This window comes from Anomaloglossus baeobatrachus, chromosome 3 (genome assembly GCF_048569485.1).
Source record: "Anomaloglossus baeobatrachus isolate aAnoBae1 chromosome 3, aAnoBae1.hap1, whole genome shotgun sequence".
NCBI lineage: Eukaryota > Metazoa > Chordata > Amphibia > Anura > Aromobatidae > Anomaloglossus > Anomaloglossus baeobatrachus.
The window spans coordinates 164,732,261-164,747,251 of record NC_134355.1 but is presented as its reverse complement, the minus strand read 5'-3'; the positions used below and the strand labels follow the sequence as shown (position 1 = coordinate 164,747,251).

The window sequence follows — 14,991 nt, the reverse complement described above, 5'->3', positions numbered from 1 at the left end:
GCAACCAGGCAGGACGGTGGCGACCATACACCCGCTTATAGGCGGGCGGTAAGCGGCACACATAGTGCTGACCCCAATATATACTGCAGTGTGTACATGTGTATTATAACTGCATAGGTCGCTATATGCCCGCTTGGAGAGCGACACATCAGCAGCAGGAAAGCAGGTGTGCTAAGGCACAGGCTTTCTAGGCTGCTTGTATTGCACGTACTGAAGTGTTCATTTGTGTTTATGCTTGTATGCTATACACTGCACTGTACAGTCGCTAGTCTTAGCTATATTCTCCTGGAATGGCTAGACTACAGCAGCAGAAAACCAAGGGTGCTGGGGCACAGGTTTTTTTTTTTTTTTTTTTTTTTCTATGCTGCTTGTATTGCATGGGCTGCAGTGTGCATTTGTACTTGTGCTTGTATGCTATACATTGCACTGTATGGTCACTCTTCTGGGCTATATTCCCCTAGATGACTAGTCTACAGCAGCAGAAGAGCAGAGGTGCCAGGGCACAGGCTTCTATGCTGCTTGTATTGCTTGTGCTGCAGTGTTCATTTGTACTTTATGCTTGTATGCTATACATTGCACTGTACGGTCACCAATCTTGGCTATATACTTCTAGATGGCTAGTCGGCAGCGGCAAAAAAGCAACACAGATTTTCATTGCTGTTTTTACTACATGGGATGCTGTTCATGACACCGTCCCATTGTGTGCATGCTCCCCTGTAGCACTTCGTCTGCCGGGGTCTCTAGCACTTCGTCTGCCGGGGTCTCTACTAGTCGTGGCCAAAGAAACCACCTGTCATCCCTGTCCAAGGACAGGGACGGAGTTGCAGTTTCGACAGATATATTGTCATAAGATAGAGACTTGCAGTCCAGACAGGCCATGGGCAATCTTCCTGACCAACCTCATTTGGAACGGGGGGGTCCCAGGAGGACTCTCTGTATGATAAGGCAGCTCTCCAGGACTTTGATCCTGACATCGCTATCAATCCGGATACACCGGATGGTAACGCCATACGGAATGATCCTATAGCGTCCATCAATGGAAGGTTGGATCTTTCTCCCTCAGCTCCCCCAGTGGAGGAGTCAGCTTCACAGCAGGAGAAGTCCCTTTTCAGTATCTCAAACGGATATTGAGTATTTTTCTGGCCACGCTGACTTCAGAGAAGCAGTCCAGAAACACCACGCTTACCAGATAAGCGTCTTCTCCAAACGTTTTTAAGATACACGTTATCCCTTTTCCCCTGACGTGGTCAAGCGCTGGACCCAGGGTCCAAAGGTGGATTCTCCAATCTCCAGGCTTGCGTCTAGAGCCATAGTTGCACTGGAGATGGGGCTTCACTTAAAGATGCCATTCACAGACAGATGGACTCTGGTTGAAATCTGTCTAGGAGGCTATCGGCGTGTCGGTTGCTCCGGCATTCACAGCCGTATAGGCAACCTAACCTTTTCAGCTGTTCTTGCACAGCTGGCCTTGAGCACATGTACATCTGTACCGCAGAGGCGTCCGTAACTCCGCAATGTCTGCTCTGCGACTTACCCTATTAATGCTGTCCTAAAAGTACAGTCGAGGTTTCGGTCCTTCCCAAGCTCGGGCAGGTCCCAATTGTCCTCGTGCAAAAGGGCTACAAAACCTCAGACGGGCTCAGATTCCGGCCGGGCTCAATCACGCCCAAGGAAGGCAGCCGGAGGAACCGCTACCAAGGCGGTCTCCTCATGACTCTCAGCTCTCTCTCTCTCTCCGCATCCGCGGTTGATGGCAGACTCCCCCGCCTTTGGCGACATTTAGCTGCCACAGGTCACAGACCGGTGGGTGACGGACATTGTGCTCACGTGCACAGGACAGTGTTCTGTTCTCGTCCTCCGACTCCAGGCCCCACCTCCCCACCGCACCCCACCGAGCAGATGCCCTGCTGCAGGCGGTGGACGCTCTAAGAGCAGAAGGAGTGGTGATCCCTGTCCCCCCTCAGGAACGAGGGCGAGGGTTTGTACTCCAATCTCTTTGTGGCTCCAAAAAAGGACGGCTCCTTCCGTCCTGTTCTGGACCTAAAACTGCTCAATAAGCATGCGAACGCCAGGCGGTTCCGGATGGAATCCCTCCGATCCGTCATTACCTCAATGTCTCGAGGAGACTTCCTTGCCTCCACAGACATCAAAGATGCCTATCTCCACGTGCCAATTGCTACGGAGCACCAACGTTTTCTACGTTTTGTGATAGGAGACGACCATCTTCAGTTCGTAGCTCTGCCATTCGGTCTGGCGACAGCCCCACGGGTGTTCACCAAGGTCATGGCAGCAGTGGTAGCAGTCTTGCACTCTCAGGGACACCCGGTGATCCCTTACTTGGACGATCTACTCGTCAAAGCACCCTCCCTTGAGGCATGACAACGCAGCCTGAATGTTACGCTGGAGACTCTCCAGACTTTCGGGTGGATCATCAATTTGGCAAGGTCAAATCGGTCACCGACTCAATCACTAACGTATCTCGGCATGGAGTTCACACTCTATCAGCGATAGTGAAGCTTCCGCTGAACAAGCAGCGTTCACTGCAAACAGAGGTGCAGTCTCTCCTTCAAGGCCAGTCGCACCCCTTAAGGCGCCTCATGCACTTCCTAGGGAAGATGGTGGCAGCCATGGAGGCAGTTCCCTTTGCGCAGTTTCATCTGCGCCAACTGCAAGGGGACATTCTCCGCCAATGGGACGGGCAGTCAACCTCCCTGGACAGGAAAGTCTCCCTTTCCCAGACGGCCAAGGACTCTCTGCAATGGTGGCTTATTCCCACCTCATTGTCACAGTGAAGATCCTTCCTACCCCCATCCTGGGCAGTGGTCACGACAGATACGAGTCTGTCAGGGTGGGGAGCAGTTTGTCTCCGCCACAGGGCTCAGGGGACGTGGACTCAGCAGGAGTCCACCCTTCAGATCAATGTTCTGGAAATCGGGGCAGGGTATCTTACCCTACTAGCTTTCCAGCAGTGGCTAGAAAGAGAGCAGATCCGAATCCAGTCGGACAACTCCACAGCGGTGGCATACATCAACCACCAAGGAGGGACGCGCAGTCGGCAAGCCTTCCAGGAAGTCCGGCGAATCCTCATGTGGGTGGAGGACACAGCATCCACCATATCCGCAGTTCACATCCCGGGCGTAGAAAACTGGGAAGCAGACTTCCTCAGTCGCCAGGGTATGGACGCAGGGGAATGGTCCCTTCACCCGGACGTGTTTCAGGAAATCTGTCGCCGCTGGGGTGTGCCGGACGTCGACCTAATGGCGTCTCGGCACAACAACAAGGTCCCGGCATTTATGGCACGATCGCGCGATCACAGAGCTCTGGCGGCAGACGCCTTAGTGCAAGATTGGTCGCAGTTCCGGCTCACATATGTGTTTCCACCTCTGGCACTCTTGCCCAGAGTACTGCGCAAAAAATCAGATCCGATTGCAGCCGCGTCATACTCGTCGCCCCAGTCTGGCCGAGGAGATCGTGGTACCCGGATCTGTGGCATCTCACGGTCGGCCGACCGTGGTCACTACCAGGCTGGCCAGACTTACTGTCCCAAGGGCCGTTTTTCCATCGGAATTCTGCGGCCCTGAACCTGACTGTGTGGCCATTGAGTCCTGGATCCTAGCGTCTTCAGGATTATCCCAAGGGGTCGTTGCCACCATGAGACAGGCTAGGAAGTCCAACTCTGCTAAGATCTACCACAGAACGTGGAAGATTTTCTTAACCTGGTGCTCGGCTCAGGGAGTGTCTCCCTGGCCATTTGCATTGCCTACTTTTCTTTCCTTCCTGCAATCGGGGTTAGAAAAGGGCTTGTCGCTCGGCTTCCTTAAGGGGGAAGTCTCGGCACTATCCGTGTTTTTTCAGAAGCGTCTAGCACGTCTTTCTAAGGTGCGCACGTTCCTACAGGGGGTCTGTCATATCGTACCCCCGTACAAGCGGCCGTTAGATCCATGGGATCTCAACAGGGTATTAGTTGCTCTCCAGAAGCCGCCTTTCGAGCCTCTGAAGGAAGTTTCCTTTCTCGCCTGTCACAGAAGGTGGCGTTTCTCGTTGCGATCACATCGCTTCGGCGAGTGTCTGAGCTGGCAGCTCTGTCATCCAAGGCTCCCTTCCTGGTGTTCCACCAGGACAAGGTAGTGCTGCGCCCCATTCCGGAGTTTCTCCCTAAGGTCGTATCCTCATTTCATCTTAATCAGGATATATCCTTGCCTTCCTTTTGTCCTCATCCGGTTCACCGGTATGAAAAGGACTTACGTTTGTTAGATCTGGTGAGAGCACTCAGACTCTACATTTCCCGCACGGCGCCCATGCGCCGTTCCGATGCACTTTTTGTCCTTGTCGCTGGTCCGCGCAAGGGGTTGCAGGCTTCTAAAGCCACCCTGGCTCGATGGATCAAAGAACCAATTCTAGAGGCCTACCGTTCTGCGGGGCTTCCGGTTCCTTCAGGGCTAAAAGCCCACTCAACCAGAGCCGTGGGTGCGTCCTGGGCATTACGACACCAGGCTTCGGCTCAACAAGTGTACCAGGCAGCTACCTGGTCCAGTCTGCACACTTTCACCAAGCATTATCAGGTGCATACCTATGCTTCGGCGGCTGCCAGCTTAGGTAGAAGAGTCCTGCAGGCGGCAGTGACACCCCCGTAGGGGAGGGCTGTTTTGCAGCCCTAACATGAGGTATTTCTTTACCCACCCAGGGACAGCTTTTGGACGTCCCAATCGTCTGGGTCTCCCAATAGAGCGCTGAAGAAGAAGGGAATTTTGTTACTTACCGTAAATTCCTTTTCTTCTAGCTCTTATTGGGAGACCCAGCACCCGCCCTGTTGTCCTTCGGGATTTTTGGGTTGTTTCGGGTACACATGTTGTTCATGTTGAACGGTTTTTCAGTTCTCCGATGTTACTCGGAGTTAATTTGTTTAAACCAGTTATTGGCTTTCCTCCTTCTTGCTTTGGCACTAAAACTGGAGAACCCGTGATACCACGGGGGGGTATAGCCAGAAGGGGAGGGGCCTTGCACTTTTTAGTGTAGTGCTTTGTGTGGCCTCCGGAGGCAGTAGCTATACCCCAATCGTCTGGGTCACCCAATAAGAGCTAGAAGAAAAGGAATTTACGGTAAGTAACAAAATTCCCTTCTTTTCACATTCTAGAGAAAAAAAAAAAAAATATAAAGGAAATGTTAACAAGTCCTTAAACTCCAGACTGAGAAGAGTGTAAAGTCCCTAGAGCTGTGTGAGCAGGACATGGCCCGGGTCTAGATCTAGCCTCTGAATACAGATAATCCATGCTCTTCACTGTATCAGATTGTGAAAACCGTGCGCAATTGAAACCAAAAGTATATTAACAAGTGGACTACCCTTTCATTATGAACGTGCTTTATTTCCTCCGCACAGTCCTGTAAGCTCCGAGGCCTCTACAGTGTCCATAGTGCGGTGCAGGTGTTGTGGCTACATAGGCCAGAACATGACTGCTTGACGCACAGCCAGATTGAAGAACATCTGCAGATATTGCTTTGATCCCAAAGTAAAACGGACTGTAAAGCTTGTTTTTAGAAGTTAGAATAAAAAGTGCAATTAACATGATCAACATTGAAAAAATTTGAAAAAAGACTGAATTAATTATATGAAAACATTCTTTCATTTCTCTACCTGCAGATTCATTTAGTAATTAATCCTAAAGATTTACGTATTGAAACCAAAAGAGCCAGTGGGGCTGGAGGACAACATGTGAATACCACAGACAGCGCGGTGAGGATTGTGCACATACCAACTGGTAGGTGACGGAGGTGGTCCTGCCATCTTCACTAGGACACTCATTTACTGTGTACTGTTCATGCTTTATATAAGTAGAACACTGATGGCACAGCAGTTGTCTTTGTGCTGTACTAACACAATGATCCTGACCATGTGGCACCGAGACTGGCACAATAGTGCTGGCACCACTGTACAAGGTATACAGCTGTAAAGGCAACGTGGCGCCCACTTGTGTTGATCACAGGCGTTTCCAGAGATTGTACCATTCACATACTGGCTTAGTAGATAGTTATGAGTTGCCAATACTACAGATGTATAGAATAAATTTGTCCTTTTTATGGTTCCACCCTTGGTTCTGGCTGAAAACATAATGAATGTAAGCACAGCATTGTAACAACGACCCGCTGTGCACATGTTCAGTCTTTGTACTGCTGTTAACCGTATCAGGCTTCCAAAGCCGTGAAGCGGTTAAAAGAAGTGACCAATCGATTCTTCAGGTGGCTTCTGTTTCTCTATGAATATATACATTAAAAAAAATGGCACCATAGTCGCTGTTAAAGAGATCAAAGACGAAAACACTGCCAGTGTTTTACCGCACCGTCTTTGCTGGGAAATTCACTGTTTGCCCATGTTCTAAGGTGGATCTGGATTAATGGAAAAATAAATTCCACAATAATAACAGATGTTTTTGATTGTTTGTGACCTGAAACTAATGATGGATGAGTAACCTTTTATTTTCCCTCTTTATATTGAAGGAATAGTTTCTGAGTGTCAGCAAGAAAGATCACAAATCAAAAACAAAGAGACGGCCATGAAAGTTCTACGTGCAAAGTTATACAACATGAAGTTAGAAGAGCAGGTGAATAAGCGACAGAATGCAAGAAAAATCCAGGTAAATGGTCCAGAAAGCGTCAAAATAGGTCTGTGATGTCAAATTTGTGGTTTGTGCTAGGTTATAGTGATGAGTGAGCACTACCATGCTTGGGTGCTTAGTACTGGTAATGAGCAGTTGGACGCTCAGACAGTATCATGTAAAATTTTCTGGAACAATGCTTGAGTTCTCCATTATTTCCTTTTATACTCGGTACTCGAGTCAAGCCCATCCGAGCCTCAAACTGCTTATTACCAGTACTGGGCACCTGAGTGTGGCAGTGCTCACTCATCACTAATTAAAATGGAATGATGATCTACTACTTCAGCTTCATTTAGCTTCCTGCTTGCACAGTCCACTTCTGACTTGTATTTCTTAGAGCAGATGTCATGACAATTTCAGAAATGCCAAACTGGCTATTAAAGGGAGTCTGTCACCCTTTTGCTTTTTTTTAGTTATACCACCTCTATGCCCATATTAATAAGGCCTAAGCCACACGGCGAGAAAAAACGGTGCGAGTGGAGTGCGATAAAATATCACAACCCACTCGGACCAATTTTAGCCTGTGTGTCAGCGCACATGAGCGATTATATTCTCAGCCCTGATCGGACCGAGAAAACAATCTCTGCATGCTGCGACTGTAATGCGAGACTCTTTCTCTCGCACCCATTCAAGTGTATGGGGCACGAGAAAAATCGCACTGCACTCGCAGTCGAGTGCAGTGCGAGAATGGCAATAGCCGGCTACGGCGGAGAGAGGGAGATAAATCCCTCCCTCCCCTCCGCAGCGCCAGCCTGCCCCCCGCAGCTGAGGTCCGCTCGCACAGTTGGACCTCGGTCGCAGGGACACTCGCATGACACTCGGCTCTGCTGTACTGCCAGCGTGAGTCAAGTGTCATGCTAGGGGATCGCAGTAATCCCCATGTGGCCCCAGCCTAAAGGTGAAAGTAGCCATACCTGTATGCTTCCTGGATGATGGGTTATTTGGCAACAATCCTCTTTTCCATCTTCTTGGCTATGGGGTGTGTGCTGCCCAGAAGATAATCCATCCTCTGGTCTTCATTATACAGGATTCCACCTCTTCTCTTTTGAGTCCTGTGACGTCAGGTGTGCAGCAGGAAATCCTGCGCTTTCTGCCTGCCATCTGTCCCCTGCACTGTGAAGCAGCAGTGACTCCCTGGCGCCTGCGCACAGCACAATTAAAGCCTGGGGAGAAGAAGGGAGGGCAGCAGGCATGATGTGCAGGCGCAAGCTTTCCAGCCATGCACCTGACGTCCCAAGGACTCCAGAGAAGAGAAGGAATCCTGTATAATGAAGACTGGAGGCAAGCTGATTTTCCTGCCAGCAGATGCCCCATAGCCCAGAAGATATATGGGCGGATTTTTGCCAAACGACCCATCATGCAGGAGGCATACAAGTATGGCCAAATACATCTTTATGCCGCCTGTATGTCCATATTAATAACGTTTAAAGATGCAAAAGGGTGACAGATTTCCTTTCAAAGGTAAAGATATCACCAAGTCTATGGATCTTCTCCTTGCAATAACTAAGGCCTGTTTCAGACATCAGTGATTCTGGCACGTTTGTGCTTTTTTTTTTTTCTTTTTTTTTTTTTATACGTATCAGAATCACTGACATGCGCAGATCCATTATAATGAATGGGTCTACTCACACATCAGTGATTTTTCACTGACCGTGTCTCCGTGCGGCGTACACGCGTGTCAGTGATTGCCGCACGGAGACGTCCGTTTTTTTTTCTGGCATCACTGATGTCCCACGGACCACGCAGTGGTGTGATCCGTGTGTCATCTGTGAAACACGTGCCAGAAAAAAACGTGCATATAAAATCATTTTTACTCACCCGGCTTCCGCGGCGCTCTGTGTAGCCTGTTCTGCCTGCTGCTTCTGAGCCGGTCATTACTGCCGTGCATATTCATGAATATGCGACACAGCTGACCCGGAAGCAGCTGCTGCGGAGCTCAGCACCGGCCGGATGCTGCACCGCGGGAGCGTTCAGTACCAAGGATAGTGGGAGCTGGCACAGGTGAGTTGATTTCTATGTGCAATCACTGACCATGGAGAACGGTCCCCGGATTGTACATGGACAGCCCATGTGTGCCGTGAATCACGGAACATGGAGGGACATGTGCATGTTTTACATGTCAGTGAAGAACGTCTGTGTTTTTCACTGACGTGTGAAACGGGCCTAACAGTAATGAAAGTGTTACTCTACTCCCAAATTGCAACGAGCTTGAAAGTCACATGTGGATCTTAAGTAACTTGTGGGAAAACTCTTAGGCTATATGCCCACGGGAGCTCGCACCTGCGGATACATCCGCAGGTACGTCCGCAGGTTTCCTGCAGCAGCTCCCCGGAATCCGCAGCTATACATTGCTGCGGGATTCCAGCAAAATATCTGCGGAAAACCTGCGATCATTCATGTGACTTACCTGCTGAAGTCCTGGCCTCTATCTCCATAGTGGAGGACCGGGACATCCGCAGGTATTTCCACAGGAATAATTGACATGCAGTTATGTGCGGCTGCGGGACATCCACAGCATATTCCACAGCCGCAAATAGGATAACATGGGGAGTGTCTGTACTTGGTAAAACCTGCGGATTTATCTAGAAAATCCAGATAAATCCGCAGGTTTTCCGCAGCAAAATCAGCGGGTATATTGTCCCATGAGCACATAGCCTTAGGCTCCAATTCATCAGTGTTTACGTATAAAAAATCTCTGAAAAGTTGCAAACTAATTTAGAGATTTTTGAAGTTTTTAAAGTTTTACCAAAATGGACAAAGCTGGTTTAGAGCGGTGACAGAGCAAGGCTACGCCCACCAAATTCATTAAAAGTAATGATGTTTTTTTTACTCCAGAAAGGTTACTTCAGTCGTTGACGAGAGTAGCGTTTCTGGCGAGGCACATGCCACTTATGAGATGCTCCAATTTTATTTAGCAGTATGTGTATTTTAAGGAATTCTCCATATCTTCTTGCTGCACACCCGTAAAAAAACACCAGTCTAAGGTTATGTGCGCACAGTGCGTTTTTGAAGGCGTGTTTTTCGCGGCGTTTTTGGTCTTAAAACTGCATGACTTTGCTTCCCCATCAAAGTCTATAAGTTTTCATTTTTGCTGTCCGCTCAGTGCAGTTTTGTTTTAGGTGCGGTTTTGTGGTGACCACAAAGATGCAACATGTCAATTCTTTCTGCGTTTTTGCCAGCGTTTTTCACCCATGCAATGCACTGGAAAAAACGCAGCAACAAAAACGCGGCAAAAAGCACAAAAAACGCATGTGGTTTTTTTGTGGGTTTTTTTTTTTTTTTTTTTTTACTCCGGATGCGTTTTTGTGCATTTTTTTGTAACAGCCAAAAACGCTGCATCTTTGTGGTCACAAAAACAGGTAACGTGCGCACATAGCCTTAAAGGGGTTTTCAGACTAACAAAGTTAAATTGAAAGTTAATTTCAATCAATGGATTTTTGAAAAATAATTACCACATGGCTGTGTTTTAAAAATAAATAAAAAAAAAAAAAAAAGTTCCTGTGCTGCAATATTTTTATAAGTGTGCCCCTGCTGTTTACTGTGTCCGGGGGCTAGTAGGATGCAAAAGAGTATTAAACTATTATAGCACAGGGTCACAGATGATTCTTTTTGTGAGGTAAAACATTTCCCTTTCTCTTTTGCTTGTTATTTTGTAATTTTTTATCTCTGAGTCAATCATTTGCAATCCCATGCTATAACATCTGTACACTTTTTTTTTACTTCCTCCCCAGCTCAGGAGCTGTGGTATGATCAGACCATGTCCCTGTAGGTCAGACACTGCCATTACACAGCACATAACGGACACATATATAAGATTATCTCAGCACAGGGATATTATTATTTTTTTTTTTTTTTTTTTACACACTAATCCATTTGTGGAAATTCTTCTTCTTCCAGGATCTATTGACCAAAATTAACTTTGTTATTGGAAAAACCCTTTTAAGGAGTTTGGGCCATAGGTCGGGGCCACACAGGAACTAATGCGATCCTCGCATGACACTTCGCTCACGCTGGCAGCACAGCAGGAGCAGAGTGTCACTGCGACTGAGGTCCGATCATGCGATCAGACCACAGCTGTGGGGGAGCGGGCCGGCTCTACAGAGGGGTGGGCCGGTGCTGAGAAGGGGAGGGAGGGATTTAAGTCCCTCCCTCCTCCGTATCCAGCTATTGTCATTCTCACCCTGCACTAGCGGTATACCGGTGTACTGCGAGTGCAGTGCAATCTTTCTCTCGCCCCATAGACTTGAATGGGTGCGAGAGAAAGACTCGCATTACAGTCGCAGCATGCTGCGATTATTTTCTCGGTCCCAAACGGATCGAGAAAACAATCTCTCATGAGTGCTGGCACATAGGCTAATATTAGTCCGAGTGGAATGCGATGTTTTATTGCACTCCACTCTGTCTGATTTTCATGCCGTGTGTCTTAGGCCTTAAGGCCTCAATTAGATGCTTTCTAGTTGGTCTGTCACAGTGAAAAATGCCATGTAAAGATGTGCTGCCTCAGTGCACTTTTATTGCTGAAGTTGTTTTACAGGATGCCATGCTGGGATCAGCTGCAGGTCTCCATTTCTGGCTAGTCCCTGGCATCATCAGTTTGTAATTGATATTTGTGTTGCATGTGTGACCTAAATCTTCCCATACATTATCAATGGTTTTCTCTAGGTTGGGACAAAAGGAAGGTCAGAAAAAATTAGAACGTACAACTTTCCTCAGGACCGTGTTACAGATCACCGGATTGGCATGTCCGTGCACAACATTGATGGATTTCTGTTTGGTGATGAACTTTTAGATGAGATGATTCAGGCGCTTAGTGAATTTTCTGACTACGAGACACTCATGGATATGATTGAACAGGCGGGCATTTGTAAATAAAGGTGCTTATTTCTAAGGCTTCGGTCTGGTATGGTCTATATTCAATAGTATTCAGAATGGTTTAACAAATCCATAATCCTCAACGCCTGCTCCTCAAAATCACTAGGTAGGAATCCACAATAAAAAGATTACCAGTCGTAATATTTTTTGTTTTCAACTGTAGATATTGGTAAAAAGCAGCAGGGGGATGATTGAAATGTGTTTTTTGTTTTTTTTTTTACAGTTGTGTAGATATGGCCTTTTGTAGTTAGGTTTCCTCTTTGGAGGACACAAAACCAATGGATAGTCTTCCGCCACCTGAAGGCTGACACTAGTATTAGATAGAATTAAAAATTGGTTGCTCCGCAGTAGACTATATAACTTGCCTGCTACCCACTTGTCTCACCAGTTTTTAATAGTATCAGTTGTAGGAAAGGCCTATGCCAAACCTGTTGTTAGGTTAAATGTTGAGGGTATGTGCACACGTTGCTTTTTTTTCCGCGCGGAAAAAAACGCACCCTCTGGCAGAGGGGAGAATTGTAAACAATGCTTTTTGAGAAACAACGCATCGAAAACGCATGCGTTTTTCATGCGTTTTTCATGCGTTTTTTTTAGGTGCGTTTTTTAAGACTTGTCAGTGTTAATAAAGTTGGTTGAACACAGACCTTTGGAAAAAAAAAACCTGTGATGTCATTTCCTTCTCCACATTCTGTTTGGATAAATGGGAGGGCTTGGAATGGAAGGAGCACCATTTGAATTTTGGAAAAGTTGAAATAAACTTCGCACACCAAGCCCCTTAGGTACCTATACGTCAGAAAACCCCCACAAGTGACCCCATTTTGGAATCTGCACCCATCAAGGATTTTATTCAGGAGTATATTAAGCATTTTGAATCCACAGCTACTTCACCCAAAATGTTGCTGTAGCAACAATATTCTCACTTTTAGGCCCGTTTCACACGTCAGTGAAAAACACTGACGTTTTTCACTGGCGTGTAAAACACGCACATGTCCCTCCGTGTGCCGTGAATCACGGCACACATGGGTTGTCTAAGTGCAATCCGGGCTCCGTTCTCCGTGGCCCGTGATTGCACTTAGAGATTAACTCACCTGCACCCGCTCCCGCTCTCCATGGTGCTGATCACTCCCGCGGTGCAGCATCCGGCCGGCGCTGACCCCCGCAGCAGCTGCTTCCGGGTCGGCTATGTCGTGCATCATGAATATGCGCGACAATAATGAGCCGGCTCAGAAGCAGCAAGCTGCACGGGCTGCAGAGGACATCGCTGGACGCCGGGTGAGTTAAAATGATTTTTATTTTAAAGGCACGTTTTTTTCTGGCACGTGTTTCACGGATCACACCACTGCGTGGTCCGTGGAACATCAGTGATGCCAGAAAAAAATGGACATGTCTCCGTGCGGCAATCACGCACACGCGGGTACGCCGCATGGAGACACGTGCAGTGAAAAATCACTGACGTGTGAGCAGACCCATTCATTATAATGGGTCTGCGTATGTCAGTGATCCTGGTACGTTTAAAAAAAAGCACAAACGTACCAGAATCACTGACGGGTGAAAGGGGCCTAAGGCTATGTGGCCATGATCCAGCGACACGGCGTCTAGTACACAGTGTCAGCCTTCCTGCAGCTGCCCATGCCCACGATTTGGGTTCAGGCTGCTGTGGAGCTCTATGCTACCTGCAGAGAACACTCTCGTCTCCGCAGCATAAATTGACATGCTGAGGCTCGGGAAGCCACGCTACCGGTCAGTTTATGCTGCGGAGAAAAGAAGCACAGTGGGCATGGGATCTCCAAAAATCCTTCCACTGTGCTTCTACTGCACAACGCAGCGTTATGGACGCAGGGAAAACACTCAGCGCCCATAACGCTGCAAACCCTGATTGTGGACACACAGCCTAAAAAGCGTCAATGGATGAAGGGATGTCAAATATATAGAACGTCCCACCCCCGCCTGCATATTCTAAGCTGGCACCTTTAGTACCTTTCATGTGGCACTAAAGGGTGCCTAGCTTAGTATTTATCCAATAAAAAAAAAATAAAAAAATGGCGTGGGGTCCCCCCTATTTTTGATAGCCAGTCAGGGTAAAGCAGACAGCTGTAGCCTGCAAACCACAGCTGGCAGCTTCATCTTGGCTGGTGATCAATTTAGAGGGCTCCCCAGGCTTTTCTTTTTTTTATTTATAAATAAAGAATAAAAAAAAAAATAACGTGGGGTCCCCCCAAATTAGATCACCAGCCAAGGTGAAGCTGACAGCTGGGGTCTGGTATTCTCAGGGTGGGAAGAGCCATGGTTATTGGACTCTTCCCAGCCTAAAAATAGCAGGCCGCAGCCGCCCCAGAAGTGGCGCATCCATTAGATGCGCCATTCCTGGCGCTTCGCCCCAACTCATCCCGCGCCCTGGTGCGTGTGGGAATACCGGGGGAATAGGGGGTGACCGGGCAGGGCCTGGGGGGCATTTTTTTATTGCACATGCGACAGAAATCATAGGAGCAGGGCGGCCGGTGCGCTACTGTGCGCGCGGCCATGTTGGATTTTTGGGGGGGGGAGGGTCGGGGGTCGGGGCGGGCACTTTGGTGACACCGGGGGCTTTCCTGGACTTTGCCAGGAAGTGAGGTCAACAGGAAACCTCTTGACCTCACTTTCAGGTAAATGCCTGCGTTCTGGCATGCCGACAAAGGCCGCAGACCGCAAGAAAAAAGCAGCTCCATGCGGTGTAGCTGCGTTCTGACCCCACATCATTGATTCAATGGGGGAGAGAACGCAGCTACACCGCACAAAAGAAGTGACATGCTGCTTTTCTTTCCGCACCGATTTTTGGCATCCAAAACGCTGCGTTTAGAAACGCAGCATGTGCACTGATTTTTCAGCTTTCCCATACACTTTGCTGGGAAAGCTGAACGCATGCAATTTGCCACTGAAACGCTGCGGTTCTAAACGCAGCGTTTCCGCGGTAAAAAACGCAACGTGTGCACACAGCCTAAACGTTTTTCGTTTCTCTTCTTCAGATGCCCGTTTCTGGGTAACAGATTGTAACGTTATGATTTTGTTTCACCCACGTAGCGACTGAGAGTACAGCGTATATTATTCAGTCTGTATCCTCTCGCGTCGGTTTGGCCAGACCAAGATACCTGACGTCAATGTCAAATACGGGGCAGAGGTCCATACACCAACTGGCTCTTGCCCGCTTGCTCCACATAATATGCGTGTGCACAGAGCAGAAGATAAACTGTCTTTAGGACAGATAAATATTGCCCTCTTGTCTCCCCCTTCCTTCTTTCCTCTTACCTTAGCTCTGAGTTGGGTTGGGGGGGTAATTTTTGGCGTGCTCTTTACCATCCGGAGTTCCACTGCTGTCCTTGTTGTTCTGGTGGGCAACTTCTCGGGCGAGGGAATGGGTTGTTCAGCAGTCAGCCTCACCGCAGTTGTCTATACCCTGCCAGGTTAATTAATGGCGGTGAACACATTCCCGGGC

General features: G+C 48.2%; 1 protein-coding gene across 1 annotated transcript in view; it reads left to right on the top strand.

The window, feature by feature from the left end:
* MTRF1L (mitochondrial translation release factor 1 like) overlaps positions 1-11,540 on the top strand; it is a 43,420-nt gene extending 31,880 nt beyond the window's left edge. The window contains exons 5-7 of the mRNA XM_075338167.1: positions 5,639-5,756; positions 6,493-6,629; positions 11,313-11,540. Coding sequence (XP_075194282.1) covers positions 5,639-5,756; positions 6,493-6,629; positions 11,313-11,522 — 465 coding nt within the window. The 3' untranslated portion in view covers positions 11,523-11,540. The remainder of the gene's footprint in view (positions 1-5,638; positions 5,757-6,492; positions 6,630-11,312) is intronic.
* Positions 11,541-14,991: the final 3,451 nt, after the last annotated feature.